At 43.6% G+C, this 20,795-nt stretch overlaps 5 protein-coding genes across 7 annotated transcripts; 1 reads left to right on the top strand and 4 right to left on the bottom strand.

The window, feature by feature from the left end:
* Positions 1-3,033: 3,033 nt before the first annotated feature.
* On the bottom strand, positions 3,034-3,768 carry LOC115729019 (vegetative cell wall protein gp1-like). The gene has a single exon (XM_030659475.2). The coding sequence runs from the start codon at positions 3,766-3,768 to the stop codon at positions 3,034-3,036; it is 735 nt and encodes a 244-aa protein (XP_030515335.1).
* Positions 3,769-8,770: 5,002 nt separating this feature from the next.
* Positions 8,771-13,886, top strand: LOC115728226 (uncharacterized PE-PGRS family protein PE_PGRS54). The gene is made up of 2 exons (XM_030658597.2): positions 8,771-11,423; positions 13,572-13,886. Exon 1 carries the CDS (start codon positions 9,041-9,043, stop codon positions 11,234-11,236), a length of 2,196 nt encoding a protein of 731 aa, XP_030514457.1. The 5' UTR covers positions 8,771-9,040; the 3' UTR covers positions 11,237-11,423; positions 13,572-13,886.
* A 1,064-nt stretch (positions 13,887-14,950) lies between these two features.
* On the bottom strand, positions 14,951-16,276 carry LOC115729100. The gene has a single exon (XM_048274650.1). The coding sequence runs from the start codon at positions 15,700-15,702 to the stop codon at positions 15,037-15,039; it is 666 nt and encodes a 221-aa protein (XP_048130607.1). The 5' UTR covers positions 15,703-16,276; the 3' UTR covers positions 14,951-15,036.
* A 618-nt stretch (positions 16,277-16,894) lies between these two features.
* On the bottom strand, positions 16,895-19,341 carry LOC115728566 (two-pore potassium channel 1). Of its 3 annotated transcripts, none has more exons than XM_030659215.2 (3): positions 19,089-19,341; positions 17,453-18,375; positions 16,895-17,121 (listed from the first exon to the last, which is right to left on the bottom strand). In XM_030659215.2, exons 2-3 carry the CDS (start codon positions 18,346-18,348, stop codon positions 16,971-16,973), a joined length of 1,047 nt encoding a protein of 348 aa, XP_030515075.1. In that variant the 5' UTR covers positions 18,349-18,375; positions 19,089-19,341; the 3' UTR covers positions 16,895-16,970. The 3 variants fall into 3 exon arrangements, with proteins under 3 accessions (XP_030515075.1, XP_030514850.1, XP_030515147.1); XM_030658990.2 differs by having other exon boundaries at positions 19,109-19,340; XM_030659287.2 differs by having other exon boundaries at positions 19,214-19,332.
* A 462-nt stretch (positions 19,342-19,803) lies between these two features.
* On the bottom strand, positions 19,804-20,241 carry LOC115737360 (the record flags this gene model as incomplete). The annotated part of the gene is made up of 1 exon (XM_030669447.2): positions 19,804-20,241. A coding segment is annotated over one exon (366 nt), but the record flags the coding sequence as incomplete, so codon positions are not given.
* Between the last annotated feature and the right edge of the window lie 554 nt (positions 20,242-20,795).

Raw genomic sequence — 20,795 nt, forward strand, 5'->3', positions numbered from 1 at the left:
TAGTGTATGTAGAATAAGTTCCAAATTCAAAAAATTAGGGAATCGATTTTGATGGCTAGGTTCTAGGATATGGAGCCCGAAACATGAAATCTGGAACCTAGAACAAGATTTTTGTATTCTTATTATTTTTTATCTTTGCGCGATCATGCGATATTTCATGGCATCCGATGATAAGTGTGTAATATGAAATAATTAGTTTGAACTTTCTTTTCCAACAATATCCATGATCGAGGCTTTCATTTTATTAATATTCCATATTCTCATGTGTCTAAACGCAAGTTATGGTCAATAAGTTGTAACGACAAATGTTGATCATTATAGGTAATAATTCGATACAATTATTCAATTAAAAATACATTTGTAATTTGGGTAGATCTTGAAACCTACCGTGAAACTTGTGACGGGGTAGATTTCGGGTTCCAATGTATGCATAGTAATTTCAAGTTCAAAAAATTTGGGAACTGGTTTCGACAGTTAGGTTCCGCTTACCCCTACCTCTTGCCTATATTTTTTTCTTTTTTGAAAATTTTAGCATTTTTATGTTTAATATGATTTAATTAAAATTTAGGTTTAAAAAACCAAGTTTTAATCAAAATGACATCGTTTTAGTGTTTTGGCTAACCTTAACGCCAATTAGGGGAGTCAAAATAATTTAAAAAAAAAAAGGCACAATCAACATTTTCCGTTAGCTAAGTTAGAAAAAGTTAACATAAGAATTTGATCGCACCAATTTGATAAGTTATAAGACTTAATCATATTTTTTACAAATTTTAGTACTCAGTTATACTATAATTGACAAGTTATATCTTTCCTAATACAATTAGGGGTGAGCAAACTAGACAGCAAGGGTGTCAAAAAAGGCTGCGCCAGACAGGCCGGCCCGTCTCTGCCCGGCCCGAAAATTCACTTAATTTTCGGGTCTTTTCTGGCTAGGTCAAGCCGGCCTGGGCTTGACTTTTTTTAACACCAAAATTTTGTTTTTAATTTAGTTTATTTTTATTTTTTATTTTTGTATTATTTCATTTGATAGGTTTGTTAATTGATTTTGATTTCAAAAAAAGAAGAAAAAAAGAATTAGACCGTAATTCGAGTCGAGCTTGGTACTGTTATGTTTCGAGTCGGGCCGAGACCCGGCCCATTGACACCCCAACTAGACAGGACGGGGCAAGTTGGTCTTGTCCTTGATGGGGGCAGTCCGGTCCCCTACTCCATGATGGATAGGCTGAATCGGATTGCGGAGAAAAAAAAATATAATTAGAAAAAAAAATTAATTTTTTTTGAAGAACTAGTTAACCTAATTTCCTCATCTTCCGCTCGATACTTACTTCTCTCCTCTCGCTTGGCACTCGTGTCTCGCCTTTGCAATGCAATCTCCGATTGTGTTTGTCGATATGTACTCTCTGATTGCGTTCTGTTTTGACCTATTATGCAAAACCCATTATTTTGTTCGCACTTGTATTCAATGAAGTACAAGTATAATCCCACTTTGAACTTGGTTCTTTCTAACTCGAGGAGAATGACACAAAAGCATAATTATTTTTCGCTTGTTTTAAGCGCTTTTCTCATAATTTAGTTTTTTCTCATTATTTTAGGATTATAAATACTCATATGATGATTGTACGATAGTCATGTCTATATTTATTAGGTTGGATGGTTGAGATTGAAAGTTGTCAATTTAGATTTAATGGTTAGATTTAACAGCTGGTATTAGCGATCCTACTAGGATCGGATTTGCTCAAACCATCCGCACCCCTAAATACAACTACTCACTTTCTTCCCCTCAAACAATCCTCTACTAGTGATAGGGCGTGCGTGGTGCGTCCCCAAGCATCCGTCTAATTGAAAATGTTAAATCCTTGTGAGTCTCATTTAGGCTCCGTTTATTTCACGAAAAATGAGGTGTTTATGAAAAAAGTTTTTCATAAAGTCGTTTTCTAAGAAAATAGCAGTATTTTTTTATATGTGGCTGAAACATAAAAATAAATTCGGAAATATTTTCCATTGTTTAGTGAGGAAAATCAATTTCTATAGCTCATAATTTTTTATTTTTTTAATTATTGTTTACTTTTTTCGAGAGAGATTGAACAGTCGGGCTGTTGCTCTGATGCTCGCCGCCGCCGCTCCTCTTCGGAGCCGTCTTGCACTGGAGCCTCGGGCTGCTGGGCACAGACGAGGCGGGCATGGCCGTAGAGGTCCGACAGCGGAGGCTGGGGCTCAGCGCCAGCTGCAGCTGCGGCTGAGACGGGGAGCGGGGGTGGAGGGATTGGAGAAGGACCCGAATTTGGAGGAGATTCTGGGGCTATTGCCGACGCTGCCGCCATTGTTGAGGCGCGGGAGCTTGCAGGAGAAGGTCTTGGCGGCGGCGGCGGCGTCGTCTTTGGGGAAGGAGGTCCAGATCGCTCTTCGAGGACCATCGTTCGTCGCTCTATCTGCTTCGTTTGAAAGGGGGAAGAGAGAGAGCATGAACGAGGAGAGAGACCAGGGATGGAGGAGAGAGAGAGAGCAGGGATGTGGAGAGAGAACGTGGATTGAAAAGAGAGAATAGGGATGAGGAGAGAGAAGTTTTGTTTTTCCAATTCCAGAAACTCACGTGCTAAAGACAAGTCTGAGATCGAGAGAAAGAATGTTTTCTATTTCTCGAAAAAGAAAATTATTTTCTTTAGTTGTAAAAGATTTTCTCTGTTGATTGGAAAATATTTTTCATTGATCACTCATTTTTCGTCATTTAAATATTAAAAATTGGAGAAAATATTTTTTGGGTGAAACAAACGAAGCCTTTAAACAGTTCAGAATTTGTACTTAGCACAACATCCGTGGATTGCCTTGTTCTTTCCCCTTTCACGGCAGCAAGCAAATCAAGAAACGCATAGAGAGACAAAGCTCCTCCGTCAAACGAGGATGATTATTTAACAAAATTATAAATAGTTAAATACAACACGCGGCTCCACTACAATCACAATCACTAATTCCGACAACGTACGTATGAACAATAATGTGCGAAAAGTTACTAATTTTAAGCTTAAACTAAAATCTCTAGATAGCCAGGGCGGCCCACACAGCCAATCCACTCCAAATCACCACGGCTCGGATCGAACTTGAGCCGGACTCGTCGTTCACCGGGCTCGCAGCGGTGTCCGGCGATATGCTCTCCGGCATTGGGCTCGGCGGGCTTCCGGTGCTCGGGAACATCGCTGGCGACTCCGCAGGCGTCGCTGAGCTCGAAGGAATGCCGGCCGCCTCGGGAGTCGCGGCACTTGCTGGTACTTCCGCGGCTGGCGGAGAACTGACCGGTGCGGACGCTGGGGAAACGGCTGGCGCTGCTGCGGTAGGAGCGCTTGCCGGGGTCGCGGTGGGAGCGCTCGCCGGGGTCGTGGAAGGAGTGCTCACAGGTGCCGTAGCCGGGGTCTGAGGGGTCGGAGGAGCAGTGGCCGGAGATTGAACCGGAGCAGACGCGCCGGACGGAGGAGCGGCGGCCGGAGACTTGGAGGGTGGAACCGAAGGAGCAGTCGACGTCGCCGGAGAAATTTTCGGAGCAGATGCGGGCGGTGAGGATGTTGGTGATGCTGCTGGAGACTTGGCAGGAGGCGCGACAGAACTCGTCGGAGGAGTGGCCGAACTCGTCGGAGGAGTGGCCTTACTCGTCGGCGGCGGCGACGTTTTGGCCGACGAAGGTGACGGAGAAGGCGCATTGTCGGCAGATTGCGCGGGGCACGAGAGATTCAACACGAGAAGCGCCAGAATCGCAAATTCTGCGACGAATCCACGCATTTTGGGCACCCTCGAGAAATCAAAGCCGAAATGCAAGACGAGTGCGGGTCCACGAAAACTTTAGAGAGAGAGAGAGAGAGAGAGTCTTTGCCTTTTCTAGTGGTTTCTTTCTCTGTGTGTGAGAGAGAACGAAAGGGTGTAGAGAGAGAGAGATAGAGTGAGAGATGAATATAAAGCGGTTAACGGAGAAGAAAACGATTGAAAGAGCGAAGGGGAAAATGCGACCGTTGGGTGGGCGGGCGGGTGGGTGCGTGGGGGCCTAAGGGGTGACCGGCAACCGGGGAGGGAAAGTAGCCGTTGCTTGGACGGACAACAGCGGTGGACCCTCCGCGGGGTTTTGTCCTATTTGGCGGAACCGGAGATTCCCCCCCCGCCGGCGCAACGAGCATCAATCCCCTGCTCTCACGTCCACGGTAAGTAAGGCGTCTCGGTTGATGCGAGTGAATAGACGATTAAAGTGAGCAATTAATTGGTGTTTAGGGCGGATCGGCGGGAGACTAATTAAATTAATCAAGTCAAGTGAAGATTAAAGAACAGACCCGTTTCGGTCGAAAAGAGGAAGCATGAGCATGTGAATTTATGTCGTTTTGTTTGATCACGGGAAGAGGATCGCATCGGGTTCTGTTTTGGTTAATCTAGAGGCATACTACTCGAAGCAAACCTTAACTTTTATGACCAATGTCGACGCTCGTGACTCAGTGCGAGGTAGTCCGCTTTATGTTCCAATCAAGCCATTTTTGCTAGGGCACCATGACCACGAGTCGCGTGGCAAGAGGATCGTCAGCGAGTTTCTGGTTTGGAGAGTTATTAACCTGCGTGGATAGATTGTTGCGAAGAGGTGATTTGCAGTACGGCTGAGCTCGATCACATGACCGTTAAAAAATAAGGAAAATAACATAAATAGTTCATAGACTTTTGTCCAATGAGTAATGTGATTCCTAAAATCTAACTCAATGTGTAATGTCGTCTATGATCTTTTAAGTTATTCAATATGTTCCCTATACTTTTGGTATGCTTTCAATTTAGCATTTCAATTATATAAAAAGATTTAATATATATCTCTAAACTTGAATTAATAGGGTTATAGTTCACTGATCAAATTAAGAATGTTATTGCATAAATTAAAACTTTAAAGACCACATTGAATATTAATGTAAAGTTGAAGGTTCATATGGAATAAATTAAAATATCTGAGATCATATTGAAAAATTAAAAGTTTAGAGATTCTGTTGCATGATCAAAGTTCATGAATTTTTTGTTTCTTTGTCCCCCTTTTTTTTTTTGGTCGAATTCCTCGTCCCTTGAAAATATGAGAAACAAGACGAAAGGACAAAGGCGGACAGTACTGCGCACTAGGGAGAAACGATAAAATATTAGGTGCTCTGGAGCGCCAACGCATTTCTAACGAAGACCACTTAAAAATCACCACGTGGTGAAGTGGGGCCCACCATTGAACTTATTTTGTCCCCTCTGTTAACTTTCCTTCTCCGTTGCTTTATTCCATTTCTGTTTCTTTTTTTTTGGCCGGTGAGGGCACTGGGCAAGGGTTGCCTCGCCCTCGCCGGATGCCGGAGAGGGCGGCGACCCTCGGCCAGGCCCTCGTCGGCCTCGGCCAGGCGACCCTCACCCAGATCTGGTGAGGGCCGGCCTGGCCTGTGGCCGGCGAGGGTAGCCCTCCTCCAGGCGAGGCGCGGAGAAGACAACGAAGCACTGGAGAGGGAGAGAGAGAGGTGGGAATCGCAAGTGAAGGCTTCCATGGCTCGGTCAAGAAAACGCAGCGCAATACGATCCTTCAACGCCATTGTTTCGTGCAACGCTGTCCGCGGCTTCAATTCTTCTTGTTTTTGGGTTTTTAGGTATCGTGCGTGTAGAACTCTCTCCTGTTCTACACATTTTGATGTCTGCAGTTTTAGGACTAGAGGTTTCTGGGTTTTAGGTGCTTGCGGCTTCGCTTCTTCTGGGTTTTAGATGTGTGCGGCTTCCATTCTTCTGGGTTTTAGGGTCTCTCCGGCAGCCGGCGAGGGTGAGGCAACCCTCGTCGGCCCCTCGCCAAGGCCGACGACTGGCCACCAGAAAGGGTCGCTATCGCCGGATCCTGCGAGGACCGCCCACGCCGTATCTGGCGAGGCCTCGACCCTCGCGGCCTGGACGAGGGCCGACCTCGCCGGATTTGGCGAGAGCTCGACCCTATCCGCCTGGGCGAGGGGCTGAAGGTGAGGGTGAGCGTGAGGGTGAGGACGAGGGCGGGGGCGAGGGCGAGGGGGAAGCAATCCGGGAAGTTGAAGGTGTCACCGAAGTTTGATGATGTGGCTGAGGAGAAATGCAGGCGACGAAGATGTGGGTGTATGTCCCTTCTTCGTTTGCTCTTTCCTCTGAACTAAGAAGGAGAAAAGAAAAGAGAAGTAAAGAGGAAGGGAGAGATTCTGCTGGAGTTAACGGAGGGAAGGAGAGAGACTGACGGTGAGAGAGAAGCGGGAAAATAATCTGACAAGTGGGACCCAACTTGCCACGTGGCAATTTTTGAGCGGTCTTCTTTAGAGATGCGTTGGAGCTCCAGGTCCACTAATATTTTCTCGGGAGAAACGTTCATCTGGTCTGGTCAATTGTCGGAAGGTCCACGTGGGACCATGTTGAGATGATTCAATGATTGTGAGATTAATCTGGCGCACGAGCACATTTTGATATTGGAGGGAAATTTCAGCTCTTGGGCTCAAACCTAACGGGGCTTCAGATTGAGAATATCTCCACGCGCCAGTGCCACTGACAGGGATAAGGCCCAATAAATCTGGGCCCGAGGCCCGATTTATCTGGGCTTAGGGGCTTTTGTGTTGGACCGGACGGTTGAGGTTAAGATTTCCCGAGGTTAACCATCGATGCCTTTCGAACACCCGCCCGCCCCCAAAAAAAAAACTAGCGATGCCCAGTCTGCTTCGCGAATCGTAAAAGGGTTAATGGATCTTTAGCGCGTGATCCGTTTTGTTGAGCTTTTTCCTAAAGTTTGCTTTTGGTGCTCGCCCAAATCTTCCATGTGGTAGAGAAGGGATGAGTGAATTCAGATCAAGAATTTAAAATCTATGATGTCAGAGTTGGTTCTCAGTTTTTAGAATTGCAAGCCAAATCGGTCCACCCTGAAATTGGCCTATAACCAAAGTGGTCAAATCCAGGGTGGACCCAGAAACCGGTCTATTTTTTGCTCCTTTTTTTGTAAATTAAGGAGAGATGCCAAACATGTGGGTCGGGTCAGATTTGTATCGGGACGAATATGGTCCTACCCATATCCAACCCGTATTACTTAAACAGTTATATATTTAACCAAATCCTAGAATACTTATTTTTTATAATTTGATTTAAAAAATGATATTACTAAAACACTTTTATGCAATGCAAATTTAATAAAAAAATTACAGTTTTTTTAATTTTCTCTTTTTTTCCCTCATACGTTCGGCGGCGGGGGGTGGCATTCCACCTCTTGAACAATTTTTACATTTTTTAATTATATTTTTCTTTCTTTTTTTGTTTTACTCAAAAAAATATAAAATATAAAATAATATTCTCGAGGCCCATTGACCCAAGCCAAGTCTAACCCACTTAATTTTTTAGATGGGTCAAAAATCAGTTCTACTGTGTGATCTATTTTTGACTCATCCGATGCAACTTTCACTTTTTGGACCCATTTTCACTTGGCCGTTTAAAAATTTACGACATGCATACAACTCATTTGTACAAAATATGGGGTCAGAAAATGGGCCATGGACTCATATTGATGGCTCTAAAAATAAGTATATTTGAATCGTGTATGTGAACGTACAAATTCGACATGAAAATAAATACAAGATCAAAGAAAATACTTCAACAGGAAGAATATGTTTTAAATATAAAAGATTTAGTGTAGGTTTTGAAACAGTTCTACTCAAGAACCAGGCGAACCCGAACCTGGAACCGGTCAGGCAAGGTCGGCAATTCGATTCCCCGGTTGAACCGCCCGATTGCTCATCCCTGCTGCATAGAGAAAAGTCGTATAGATGACAGGCGACAAGGTTTCACTATCATTTGTCTTGTGAGCGGGCATGAACGACAAATGAGGCTTTTGATCCGAGAGCCTAAAGTGAGCCGCCTCTCGATCGGTCGCGTCATCGTTTGTCATTCGCCCATAGCTTATAAAAGCGGCGAAATAAGCTTTATAGGAGAATAATGAAAAATCTCAACAGCTTATAGAAGTTTCTAGGAGGCCATCTCATCTTTATTTTGAAGGTGCTGCGGCTCCAAAACATGCATTACCAAAGTTTGAGGAGCTTTCGGTGAAGTTGCATGCAAGTGAGGCGATTGGTCTTTTTTTTTTTTTTTTTTTGTGGGCCCCCCTTCAATTCGTATAGTTGTGTTATGAACTCACATGCACATTGGATCTCATGTGTAATCTCGACATTTCATGAAGAGCTCTCTTGGATGAGTGCGGAAGATTATCGACTAAACTGTATTCCCGTGCCAATAACTAAAATAGAGAGATGAACGGTTAGTATTTGTCATTGGCTCCCGTTCGAGCGTTTTGAGATATGAATCTCTCAATAATTTTGTTTCCCTCGAATTAGATTCAACCAAGAAATATCTTTCCCCGAAAGTCATTCCTCGATTTCCGTGACGGCTTTGAAAGTCATTCGATAATACTGTTCACAAATGGCCAGGCTCTGCTCTTATCGACTAAGTTTATCTCACGTCAATAGTAACAAAAAAAAATTGATATTTTTTGGGGTAAAGAAATTCTATCTAATCTGATGTATTAAACAAGATTTATTACATTTTTTTTTTGGGTACAAAATAACCTATTTAAAGAGTAAAAAACAAAAAGAAATTTGAAATTTTAATTCCAGTTGCGGTATTTTTTGGTCAACTCATCCAGAGCACGCAAAATGTGCTGAGTGGATGCGTAACACTGGCACGCACAAGGCTCACGTTAGCATCCACAGCACTCGCACAAGAAAGCAAAGAAAATAGAAAATGACCAGAAATTTCTCAGCTCCGCCTACCCTTTTCTCTCTCTCTCACAGACACAAGCTTCCAGATTAGGGTTTCCCTCTCTCCATCTCTCTCTACTCTTCCACAGACGCAAGGGTAAAACACTTTCTTTTCACTGGTAAGATCGCGAAACGCCTCGTCGATTCCGTGTTTTGCTTTCCTCGATCGCACATGTAGCTAGTCGTTTCTTGAGTATTTGTTCGGGTAGAGCGGGATCGATTTCTCTCTCGCCTGAGTGCTAAACCCTAGGAGAGAGAAAAGAATGGATGAAGGAGAGGGAGGGTACGGGGAGGGTGGGGATCAGATGGATCAGTTCCACCGCAACGAGGCGATCTCTGCGGTCGCCGATGAGGGGTTTTTAGTCGAGGAGGACGACGATTACGAGGATTTGTACAACGACGTGAATGTTGGGGAGAATTTCCTCCAGACCATGCGGAAGAATGAGGATTTAGGGTTTAGAAACGATGCTGTGGAGGAGAAGAAGATTGAGCCTCCGATGGTCCCGCCCGAGTCTAGTCACGGCGTTTCGATACCTGGTGTCGGGGGCGGCGAAAGTGGGGTTGTTGGTGGGGTTGTTGATGGTGGAGGAGATTCTAGGGTTTCGGGGTATCAAAACCAGGGTTTTAGAGGGAATGAAATGAAGGGACCAAGTGCATCGGGGCTGGTGGTTGGACAACAACGGAGCGGAGGGCTTAGGGTTGAATTAGGGCCAGTGTCTAGTAAGGTTAACGAAATGGAGTTACAGAGTGGAAGTAGAAGTGACGTAGGGCCTCAAGGGATTGGACAGCAGCCACATGCTGGTGGTGTAGGTAATGTTGCCAATGTCGGTAGCATTCCTACTACCGGAAATGAGGTTTTAGCTAGGCAAAGTGGAGGAGGAGCTGTAAAAGGGGTTGGTGGAAATGGTATGGTGAATCCGGGTGTCAATAACGTATCTGCTGGTGCCGTTGCTGTCACCGTTGCTGGTGCCAGTGCTAGCGTTGGCACTAATGTGGGTGGGGGTGCAGGAGGAGGTGGAGGAACGATACTGTTTGTGGGGGATTTGCATTGGTGGACAACCGATGCTGAGCTGGAGGGAGAGCTGTGCAAATATGGGCCGGTGAAGGAGGTCAAATTTTTCGATGAGAAAGCAAGTGGAAAGTCCAAAGGGTATTGTCAGGTTGAGTTTTATGACCCAGCAGCTGCAACATCCTGTAAGGAAGGTATGAATGGACATGTCTTTAATGGCAGACCGTGTGTAGTTGCTTTTGCATCGCCTTATAGTGTCAAGAGAATGGGAGAAGCTCAAGTGAATAGGAATCAACAAATGGCTCAGGCTGCACTTTCTCAGGCTAGACGAGGGCCTAATGAACCTGCAGCGAAGACCGGAGGAAATAACATCACCACTGGTGGCAACTATCAAGGTGGTGATAATAATAGAGGGTTTGGGAGAGGAAACTGGGGCAGGGGTAATGCAGGAATGGGAAATAGGGGTCCTGTTGGTCCAATGAGAAACAGGGGTGCTGGAGTGGGTGGGAGAGGCATCATGGGTAATGGGGGCAATGGTTTTGGCCAGGGTATTGGCGGTACCCCTCCATTATTACACCCTCAGTCGATGATGGGTCAAGGTTTTGATCCAGCTTTTGGTGGACCGATGGGTAGGATGGGGAGCTATGGTGGCTTCCCTGGTGCTCCTACTCCTCCATTTTCTGGTATAATGCCTTCATTCCCTGGTGGGCCTATGGGAGGTGTCGGCTTACCTGGGGTAGCTCCTCATGTGAATCCTGCATTTTTTGGGAGAGGGATGCCGATGAATGCAATGGGGATGATGCCCACATCTGGTGTTGAGGGACCTAACATGGGGATGTGGTCTGATCCTAATATGGGTGGATGGGGCGGTGATGATCATGGTGGGGGTCGAGCAGGTGAGTCCAGTTATGGGGAAGAAGCTGCTTCTGATCATCAGTATGGTGAGGTGAGTCATGATAGAGGAGGGGGTTGGCCACCCAACAAGGAAAAGGATAGGAGTTTTGAGAGGGACTGGTCAGGTTCTTCTGACAGAAGATACAGGGATGATAGAGATCCGGGCTATGACAGAGAAATGCCTAGAGAGAAGGATGTGGGTCATGATCATGAGTGGTCAGAGAGGAGGCCCCGTGAGGATAGAGATATCAGTAGAGAACGTGACAGAGAACGTGATAGGGACAGGGAACGTTCCCGTGATCGTGATCGTGACAGAGATAGGGAGAGGGACCGGGAAAGGGACAGGGAACGAGACCGGGATCGGTACAGGGAGGACAGAGACAGATATGCGGATCATTATAGGCATAGGGACCGTGAGCCAGAGCATGATGATGAGTATGAAAGAGGGCGGTCCTCAAGAACTCATAGCAAGTCAAGAGTATTGCAAGAGGAGGACCATCGCTCAAAATCAAGGGATGCTGATTATGGAAAGAGGCGTCGCCTTACCTCTGAATAATTTCTTTGTTCTCGTTCCCATCAAGAATGGGAAGAAACAAAACAGAGAGATGCATGCCTATCCAGTTCGTCTTCTGATGCTTTTGTGGGTTCTTCATCTATTGGACAGTAGTCCTGTAAATGGGGCGTTAAAAGTGCTTGATGGCCTCTTCTTGTGTGGGGCATGGTTTTTTCCGGCCTTAAACAAAGTAAGTATCCAAACATTCTCTCCTGGTTTCAGATATCCTGTTGATTTGTAAGTTCTTCAATGTTGGTGTGTGCATTCTTTGCTGTTTTTTGCTTGTCATATTTTCTCTTTGTGCTTAAAGATTCTTACAGGCAGCTAATCATGTGACTTTTGCATTTAAGTGAGACGATACCTTTTTTCTTGGAAATAGTATTATTTCTGGAAGTTGGTGACTGAATAGTATGTTAAAGTTCCAACATACTGAAAGCGGTCTTCTATTTGTTGATTTGCTATGACACGCTTCATTCCATCAAGAGGCTATTGAAGTGGTCCCTCTGTTGTTCTAGTCTATTAATCATTTTCAGTATGCTTCTTATGCTTTTGGTTCTTGTTATTTGTTCTTGTGACTTATTTTTATATGCGGTGATCTATTCAGTGCCTGCCAGTAGTTGTAGAGAATTTGCGTAGACCTTTTGTTTGTTACTCACATATATTGACAGTGCATCCGCTCTGCTCGTCACCTTGTGTGCCTTTGACTGGTATAACTGTTTGTTTCCTACATCAGAATCACTTATACGATTTAAGCCCTTGGATGAGATATACATGTTTTATTCTGCATTTTTCCATGCAATTTTATACTATTCATGTTCCTCCTGGATCGTCCTCTGACTAGTGGTATACCATCTCGTGATTATATATTGTTTCCTGAATCTTCTGACCATTAGGCTTGTTTGATCCTCTATCAAACATGTCACTTTTGTGCTTGGATATGCACGCTTGCATGTGTGTTGGCAACAATATCTTATACTTGGTGTATACTGAAGGCGTTTGTATTCTGACAACACAATTAGAATTAGAATTAGTTGGTTTTTTGGGGTATCATGCATCCTTTCTTTCCATATTGTATGCCTAATATTTGTTTTGTATTAAAGATTGAACCTTGATGGAGTTCATAGTATTAACTTTGTAGCTTTGCCATCTTTTGAAGAACATAGATTCTTGCAGATATGGTCTTTCAATTTTGATGTGGATAGTTGATGGTGTAAATTTATTTGGTGCTGGTATGCCTATGGTAATGAATTCTTGAACTAGTGAGAAGCAATTTCAGTTCTTAAAGCTTAGTTGCATATACTAGTGAAACTATGTGGTACTCTAAGCATTCTGTTTGCGAGGAGTGTTTGTCTGTTGAAATTCTTAATATGTAGATGGGAACATATCACGCAGCATTTTTCTTTGCTTGAAACTCTTTATTTACTTGTAGTTTTGTTGTGGTTTTTGAAACACGTAGTTGAGGTTACATCATGTCTGCATTCTCATACTTTCTCTCAGGGGCCTTTAATTCATCACTGTGAACTCGATTTTTCTCACCCGGATATTAAATCAGACCTATTTAAGTGTTTCAATCATCTTAAAACTTTTGTTTTATTTTTATTTTACAACAAAAAGTTCTCTGCTTAGATATCCACTGAGTTTTCTGAGTTTCATTTGCTTTGAGTATTCATCGAATGCTTTTTAACTGAAACGGTTTCTTGGCCTTTGCAAATATAGAGCTGCCAATCCCCAATTCAGTCCTCATTGCAAGGGTGAATAAATTTTGAAGCTTTGTTTTTGTTGGTGAGGATGTCATAGAAGCTACATTCTGTTTCTAATGATATAGAACACTGGACAATGGGACTTGCATGAAGAGCTGTTTTTGAGTTGTTTGTGGTTTTTAGATGTTGTTGAAAGAAAAGGTGCCTGATTCTGAAAAAGAAAATGATCTTTTCAGTTATTTTACTTTCCTTAATACTGAGGAATCAAATTCAAGCATTCAGTCTATATTTTTCAATGAGAGAAAACTAAAAATGATCATCCTGTTAGAATGTCCAAAATTAATTTTGCATGTAACCAACTGAAAACTGCCATGTTCAATTACAGTGACTTTTGAACAGGTTTTCATCAACATTGCAGATAGGCGCTTTATATTAAGATTCTTCTGTCTCCATTGCATGGGGCATAAACAGAAGTCATGAAACTGACTGTAACTTTGATGGACACGTCAGCATTGGTGGCATCGCTAACTTTTTCTGATCGATCTGCTTTCTTCTGTACTTGTTTGGATATCTGTTTCTCTGATGAAGTATTTATTTCTTATGCAAATGTTGCTTTGGCTCATTTTTTTCTTCCGTAGCTAAAGAAGGGTCAATGTCAAGGCTTGAAGCTCTGCGGCAGTACTATGGACTACTTGGAGGTGGTGAAGACCTTTATGACTATCATATATGAGAGGGATAATGCATGGCGTTTTCCCATGGATGTTAGGAGTGGAACTTCCATTTTAAGTTTGAAAGACCTTTGAATTTATGTTTTTGAGTTGATTAGCTTGAGCAACCGACTTTGTGGATAATGTTATGGCTTGACATTGCTGAAGTCATAGATGTTGTAGATTATCGTAGAACTATCATTTGAATCGCGATGTAATAGGATTTAGTTGAGGATGTTTCGCTCATGTTCCGTCCTTTATTGGCTATTCTTCTGTATCATTTTTTACGGCTTCTTTTCCCCGACTGTATCACCATTGTTGACCCCACGATGTGTTTTTTGTAGACCATAGAAAACCTAACTATACGGTAGTTGATTAGCCCATGTGAATTGTACATGTCCTATCACCTTGTAAATATCAATTTCTAGTCAATCACAACTCTCATCTTTTGCAACCCTTATGCTCCTGTCTGTCTCCCCTTTCCTTCCTATCTGCTTAAGTACAGTAAGTAATTGGATTGCAGATTTTACCCAAGACCATGAGTTTTGTGTGAAATTCTGCATGGCATATTTTAGCCTGTAAACCGATGTTACAGGTAGCTTTTGCATCATTGCTTTGTTGTCCACTACCGTGTATAAATCGTTGTACTGTTTGTTCTTCCATTTCCGGAAACTGGAGGGCCTGGCACATATTTGACTGTGATCAGTCCAACTGGATGGTTTTTCCCCTTTTCCTTTTGAGTTGCATGTTGATATTGAGTTTGACAAATGGAGTTCGGTTCCTTGTTTCAAAATGCCCAAGGGGCATGAGCATCTCTGAGATGCTCAAATTTTGCGAAACTGATGCTAAGAAGTTAGAATGTTTAGACTCCCCTCGTACATGATTCCGCTACACATTCGTTCATTGATTTTCAAGATGTTCATTTTGCCATGTCCATCCACTTGTCAGGCTAAAATTCCTATTCGTTTCGGATGGCCACTTCTCTTCCTAATAACCGATAGCAAATAGGCGAACAGTTCAGCTTTGCCTCTATTCCTTTGTGTTCTCTTCTTGTGTACATATCCCCTCTTGTTCTTGATAAAACTCATAAAAGTAGGCACCCATTGAGCAATTTTAGCTCATTTAGTTGCTTGGCCAGAAGATGTCATTCACTTCCGATGGAGCGGCACTCTCTCAACAAAACACTGCATAAAACAAATCGGCATAAATGTTAACTTAAAAATGCAATTACGTTCCATGTCATGGCAAAAACTATCCTGCTGTATCTGGACTCCAAGCCGAGATGGAATTTTGATGATCAGTGCAGTGTAAAATTGAGCATCCTTGTACTTTGATTTTGAGAAATGGAGGATCGGTTGTTGGATTACATTTTGATCATGCTATCATGGCCTAGGCCTCAAATCTCGAACTTCGAGCACCTTATGGAACCGATGGATATGTCCAGCTCTATCAATTTGTCTTCCTCATTGATTTCGTCATCTGTCAAAATCTCTTTCGCTTCCTGCTTCCCAACAATGGACTTTGGCGGGAAATCGCCCAAGCAAACGTTACTTGGTAGAGAGATCTCAATGAGGCTGCTGTCATCATCATCGTCATCATTGTCCTCGCTTGAACGAACCAGTGGGCTGCAACTTCCGTTATCAGAACTGATGAAATTTAGCTCGAAAGTTTCGCTTTCTATCGACTCATCACTACTTTCACCACCTGCTGGAAAATCGAGCGATCCTTTCCGAAATCTAACCGTCTGGGCAGCAATTCTTTCTCCGTCTGATTCCAGTACCTGTTGGGTTTTGCCTCGGAAGTGCTTGTCAACCACACCTATGTGGTGAAGTGCCGGATTTTTATGACGGACGCCATTTTCGTCCACTGCTTTCTTCTTCAGGAACGATGCGACAAAGAAAACGGCTGAGAGTGCCAAGAGTGGAATCTTGGCCGGAAGAGGAAGGAAACCAGAACCCGTGAAACCCGCAAAAACAAGAGTAGCAACAATCACTCTAATGCTGAATTTTGGTGTTTTGACGGGCAAGAGGGCACAAATTTGCTTGTGTGCTAGTTTTCTCATCCTGGAAGAGAAGCAACAAAAAAGGAAGTAACGATGGACAATCCAGTGGGGACTATATTGGCATCCACAAAAAAGATAGCAGCCAAACGAAGGCGATTTCTACGTGCTTCAGGCTGAAAGCAACAGGTCAGCCATGAAGAAGGGAAGATAGTCTGGAATGGTAACTACCCGCCAAACTGAGTCCAAACTTTGGCTACCAGTCGAGATTTTCCTTTCCAGGAAACGAATGAAAGGAAAAAAAAAGATGGTCCTGGAACAGAGACAGAGAAACTTTCTTTTCAGTCAGGAAGAAACTTCGCTAAGGCCAGAAGCGGAGCTTCTGAGGTTCTGAGAGAGTTGAGCTACAATCTGTTTTTTTTTTCCCTTCACTCGATTTCACATGGTGCTCTTAAACTGGGAGTGCTCTTAAACACGTGCGAAAGGGGCTTTTGACTAATGAAGCAATCATGGTGCTTCCATTAAGGATGGAGAATCATGGTGTCTGGATTTGCTTTGAAGACTTTTTGACGCATCCCATAGCGCCCCCCCTTAATCATCCTCCCGTGCTTTGCCTGCAATCATAATCGCAAGCACGAGTTTAGATGCGCAATCATGTTTAGCGATCTCGACGATGCCTAATATCAGTTGAACTGAACACTCAAAGCTTGTCGCTCATTTGTCTGTAGTCGCTCATTTGTCTGAAGTACAGTTAGTCGAAAATACGGGACGGGTCTATTAGCGTAATCATCTACGGCTGATGTGGCCTTGTTGTAGCCTTACCACGTCTCAAAGATAAAGCTTCAAGACTTTGAGACCACCTGATTTTTTATGTCCAAAGTCCACTTAGTAGGTATTGTATAGTCCTGACTGTTGAACCATCATGAACTCGAGGATCAAGCACACTCGCATACAAGATGCCCAGTAATCAAGACAGGCTTAATTTTTGCATCAAAGTGCTGGTGGATATCTTCCAGAAGGGAATATGACATTTGGTCAGAATGGACTTCCATTAAGAGGAACAATACTCAAACTGCCATCAAATGCTACTCCTGCATTAGAGATTATCATCAACATCTCACTCTTTTCAGTGATGGAAATTGTTCCATGAGAGTACCCGGTAGGATCTCGAACAGCTGCAAGCCAAATCTCTCCTTTTCCTAACACAGCTAGCGTCGTGGACTTTTCCTAAAGCAGGAAACAAGAACTCTAATCACAACCAATAATCCAATACGAGACACACAACTATACAAGTCATCAATCGCTACAGGATAGGGCGATCACGTCTCCGCTTAGGATGGTTGTGCAAGTGCTATATCAGAAACGGATAGAGTTCCTGATTGATCAACATCAAGATCATCAAACTCCTCTAAAATTAGTGATACATCTTCTTGACTAATCTTCCCCATTTCCTTGAGCTTATATATAATGAACTCAGCAGCCCTGAAAAGCAAGAACCACGATCATGATACGTGCAGATGAAAGACAAATATAAGCCATCAACAAGCAAGTTGCAACAGAAAACTGTTGTACTAGGGAATTTTCAAAGATTCAGCTCATGGAAAAGTGGAAGTGGTATTTTTCCTAAAAAGTAATTTCCTCTTTTTTTCCAAACATTAGTGATCCGAGATTATTGCCAACACAATGACCACACAAGGACCACAGCAAGTTTCTAATCTTTAGGTGACGATTCCTGTGCTAATCTGCGGCTGATAACTGAAGGATTCATCAAGATGGCACATATTGGCTGTCAATAAAGCAAAATTCAACTTACCCAACAACCCCATCATCATCAAGATCAGCTGCCTCCAGATCGACATTAGTCATCCGCCTAGAGAGAACCCATTTGACCAATTCCCTCTGTCTATTTTCCGTGTTCAGCTCAGCAATGTAGAGGAAAAACTGAGCCAGACATATCGTACTTGTCAGTATCCAAAACACAGCAAAAACACGCCCTGCTTTGGTCGAGAAACTCTTATCTCCGTATCCTAGTGTTGTGATGGTAGAACACGCACAGTAGAAAGCATCAACAATGTCGAGGTTCTCAACTAAAGCTAGGAAAGTTGTTCCAGCAACTATGAGCAACAGCAGAAGGATCAAGGCTGTGACACACTTATATCTCACTCGGTTGGTTTCGATTTTTTTTAGCATTTCAGTTGGGCCAACTTTGTTACGCAAATGCAGGGCTTTGACCAGCAGGATTTCCTGCTTCTCTACAAGGTAATCTGCCGCTTTGCTCAGAATTAGGCCCACAAGAGCCATCCCAGAGAAGACAAAGACACAAGCAAGTAGTTTTGTCAGAACGCTGCCTGGCACAAGGTCCCCATACCCAACAGTGGTCATTGTCACGATACAGAAATAAACTGCATCGAGAAGGTCGTTTGTCTTTTCTCCATCAATCTCATTCCCCATGAGGTAAAGGCATAATGTGCCAAATCCTAGGTAGAATCCCAAGATTATTGCAACTCTTTTGAAACTGGGGTGGAGATTCCCTAGTATGGACTGGGAACGCTGATTTGAGCCATTGAGATCCGCTTCTTGAGGAAAAGCTTCTGCAAGAGGAGCACTTTTGCAGCGCCGAAATCTGCTTCTCTTGAGTTCCTTTTTATCCGTTTGAGTTGAATCCAGCGGCTTCGACAGCAAGGGCTGCTTCACACCGTCAGCATCCATGGAGGGGGTTCCACAACAGAGGATCACCTGGAAGATATCAAAAACATGCCTAAACTTTTAAGACCTCAATCAAAGGCAAGTGAAGAGATCGCTATCACTGGTTCAATATAAAATAGCACCACCAACGAGTAAAGCCCTATTCATGCTTCAATGACTACCGTGTCCGATGCAAGTCTACTTGTGTTGTGGACAATCCAAAGATACCAGACCACAGGAGAATTGCTCTTGTCTAGAAGAAAGACAGAGAGCATATTGATTTCCAAGACAGCCAACACATAAGATGGTGTGCTCAAGAATCAAGATAGCAGAAGAGTGCTACTAAACCGACTGCACTGTGTACAGCGTGAAAAAATGAAAATCTGAAGCCGCCAGATCGGCCTTCACCAAATTGCTGCTTCCGAGCCCAAACAATTCCCAGTTTTTGGAACGAACAGATCCAGAGAATCCCATTTCCCTACATGAATGACCCCAAGAACAAGTCTGACCAATTCACCACGCAGTTTCTAATTATAGTTTTCAAGAATTGCACAATCCGCTCCGCTTTCACCTTTCGTTGCCCAACCCGTGAACCCCAACATCAGATATGTTTCAGCAGGAAACCCAATTAGAGTTGCTTAACAATGAAGTCTCGCCGGAGGAAACAAGAGGATCTGAACCGAAACGTCACTCACGCTCAAACCCACCAACAAGCTCCAAGATAAAAAATAAAAAAAAGGCAAGGCATGAACTTCGGAGTAAACCAGATGCTTTCAAGGCTTACCCGAGGGAGCAGGGGAGCATTCAGGAGCGGCTCTTTCAGCTTCTTCACCCACAATCAAAGAAGAACGATAAAACTGAAAAAGTAGCAGCTGCAGAAAGACGGTACCGGTTTGAGAACATGGTAGAGTTCTCGACGCGTCAGCACCGTGGGCGTCAGCTGTCGATGATAGGTTTGGTTGATGCACCGACGAGGGTTGACCCACCAAGAATTGTGTAGCGATCCGGAATGCGCAATCTTTGTGGGTGCCCTGTAATCAAAAGACACGACAGACAGCTGAGCAGACTCGACCGACTGAATGATGTCTCGCGGGTTTTACGTTTCTAGCTCGGGGACACGAGCTGTTTGAATGAACAGGCGACTTTAAGTTAGTGAAGTATGTTTTATATTAAGATTGATCGGGGTCAATTCGTGTATACATCAATCTCATATGTATAATCCGTCTAATTATATATGTAAACACATAACTATATAAAAGTCGTACAATTCGCGCGAAGTTGAGGTACATTACACCCTCGGGTTTTTAGCTAACAATTTGCTTTTGATGGTCACTCGAGCAGATTTCTAATCCTCAATGTTATGCTCTTTCATTTATATTTCAATTCTATTTTAACGAGCCGTGGCAAGTTGACAACTTCTCATTTTGGCGGCATGACTTCACGACACTAACTTCAAGACTGCAAAATCCTTCGACATGACCCGAACCCGTTTTCCGCGCCTCATTCACTCGACCTCCAATTGCACCGGTTAAAAATCTCGTCTTTCCGTTGTCAACGTCGATCATGCCACAAGAAAGCGCCGATGGCGAATGCCCTCTTCTCCTCCAGAGAGCCCCGATAGTTGATCCCGTATTCTCGGAGCAGCAAGTCCAGTCTCCATTCCTCCATCTTCTCGTAATCAGCTTTCGTGTACCTTGGGTAGTGAAGGGGCATCTGGAACCCTGTTGCAGTTGCAGACGCAGACGAAGAAGAAGGGTCTTCTTCTCCGTCCTTGCTGCTGGCCTTCCCGCTCCATTGGGCTTGATCATGGGCCGGTCTTTCCGTTTGAGCATATCCATCATCAGCCTTGCCCTTTCCTTCGGCCTTCCCAGTTTCTTCTGCAATCCCCAAAGCTTGGATGAACGCTGAACAGAGACGTCACCCAATTCTTCCAAAAAAACAGAGGGACTTGGCGAAAGAAAGAACGCTTGAAGCCGGAGCAAGCAGAAGAAGGTCGTTGCCTGTTTGTATAGACTTCTCTCATGGCCTTATACTTGGATGAGAAATGGCCACGAGTTTCTGGAATGTACTGAACTTTTTACATTGGTAATGGGGGGAGTCACACATCTCGATAAAGACCACGAGTTCGGGCTATTTCATGAGCGAATCTCTGACCATATTGTGTCTTGAACGTTGGTATTTCGTGAGAAGAGGTTTTTTTAATTTTTGAAGTACAACGAGAGTTAAGGTAAAAAGTTCGCCGTCCTTAAAATTTTGGTTTTCCTAGTATATCGAGTAATCACGACTCAAATTAGACATTCTTGTTGCGATACCCACAAGAAATGATGATACGATATGTTGATTGTTCATCCCGTAATCTTTCAAATTTCGAAACGGAGATGTATATTCCCGATTTGATTACAAAGACGGTTGAAATTCAAACTAAATTTTCAAATCTACGAGATGCCTCTTTCGAGTGTTTGCGTAATAGA

Source organism: Rhodamnia argentea, chromosome 2 (assembly GCF_020921035.1).
Source record: "Rhodamnia argentea isolate NSW1041297 chromosome 2, ASM2092103v1, whole genome shotgun sequence".
In the NCBI taxonomy this organism is placed as follows: Eukaryota; Viridiplantae; Streptophyta; class Magnoliopsida; order Myrtales; family Myrtaceae; genus Rhodamnia; species Rhodamnia argentea.

Bases quoted from the DNA above. Each gene is read 5' to 3' on its own strand.
- LOC115729019 (XM_030659475.2), bottom strand. From the start codon at position 3,768: ATGCGTGGATTCGTCGCAGAATTTGCGATTCTGGCGCTTCTCGTGTTG.
- LOC115728226 (XM_030658597.2), top strand. From the start codon at position 9,041: ATGGATGAAGGAGAGGGAGGGTACGGGGAGGGTGGGGATCAGATGGAT.
- LOC115729100 (XM_048274650.1), bottom strand. From the start codon at position 15,702: ATGAGAAAACTAGCACACAAGCAAATTTGTGCCCTCTTGCCCGTCAAA.
- LOC115728566 (XM_030659215.2), bottom strand. From the start codon at position 18,348: ATGGATGCTGACGGTGTGAAGCAGCCCTTGCTGTCGAAGCCGCTGGAT. The intron at 17,122-17,452 runs GTAAGTTGAATT...CTTGCTTTTCAG, and splicing joins GATGATGATGGGGTTGTTGG to GGCTGCTGAGTTCATTATAT.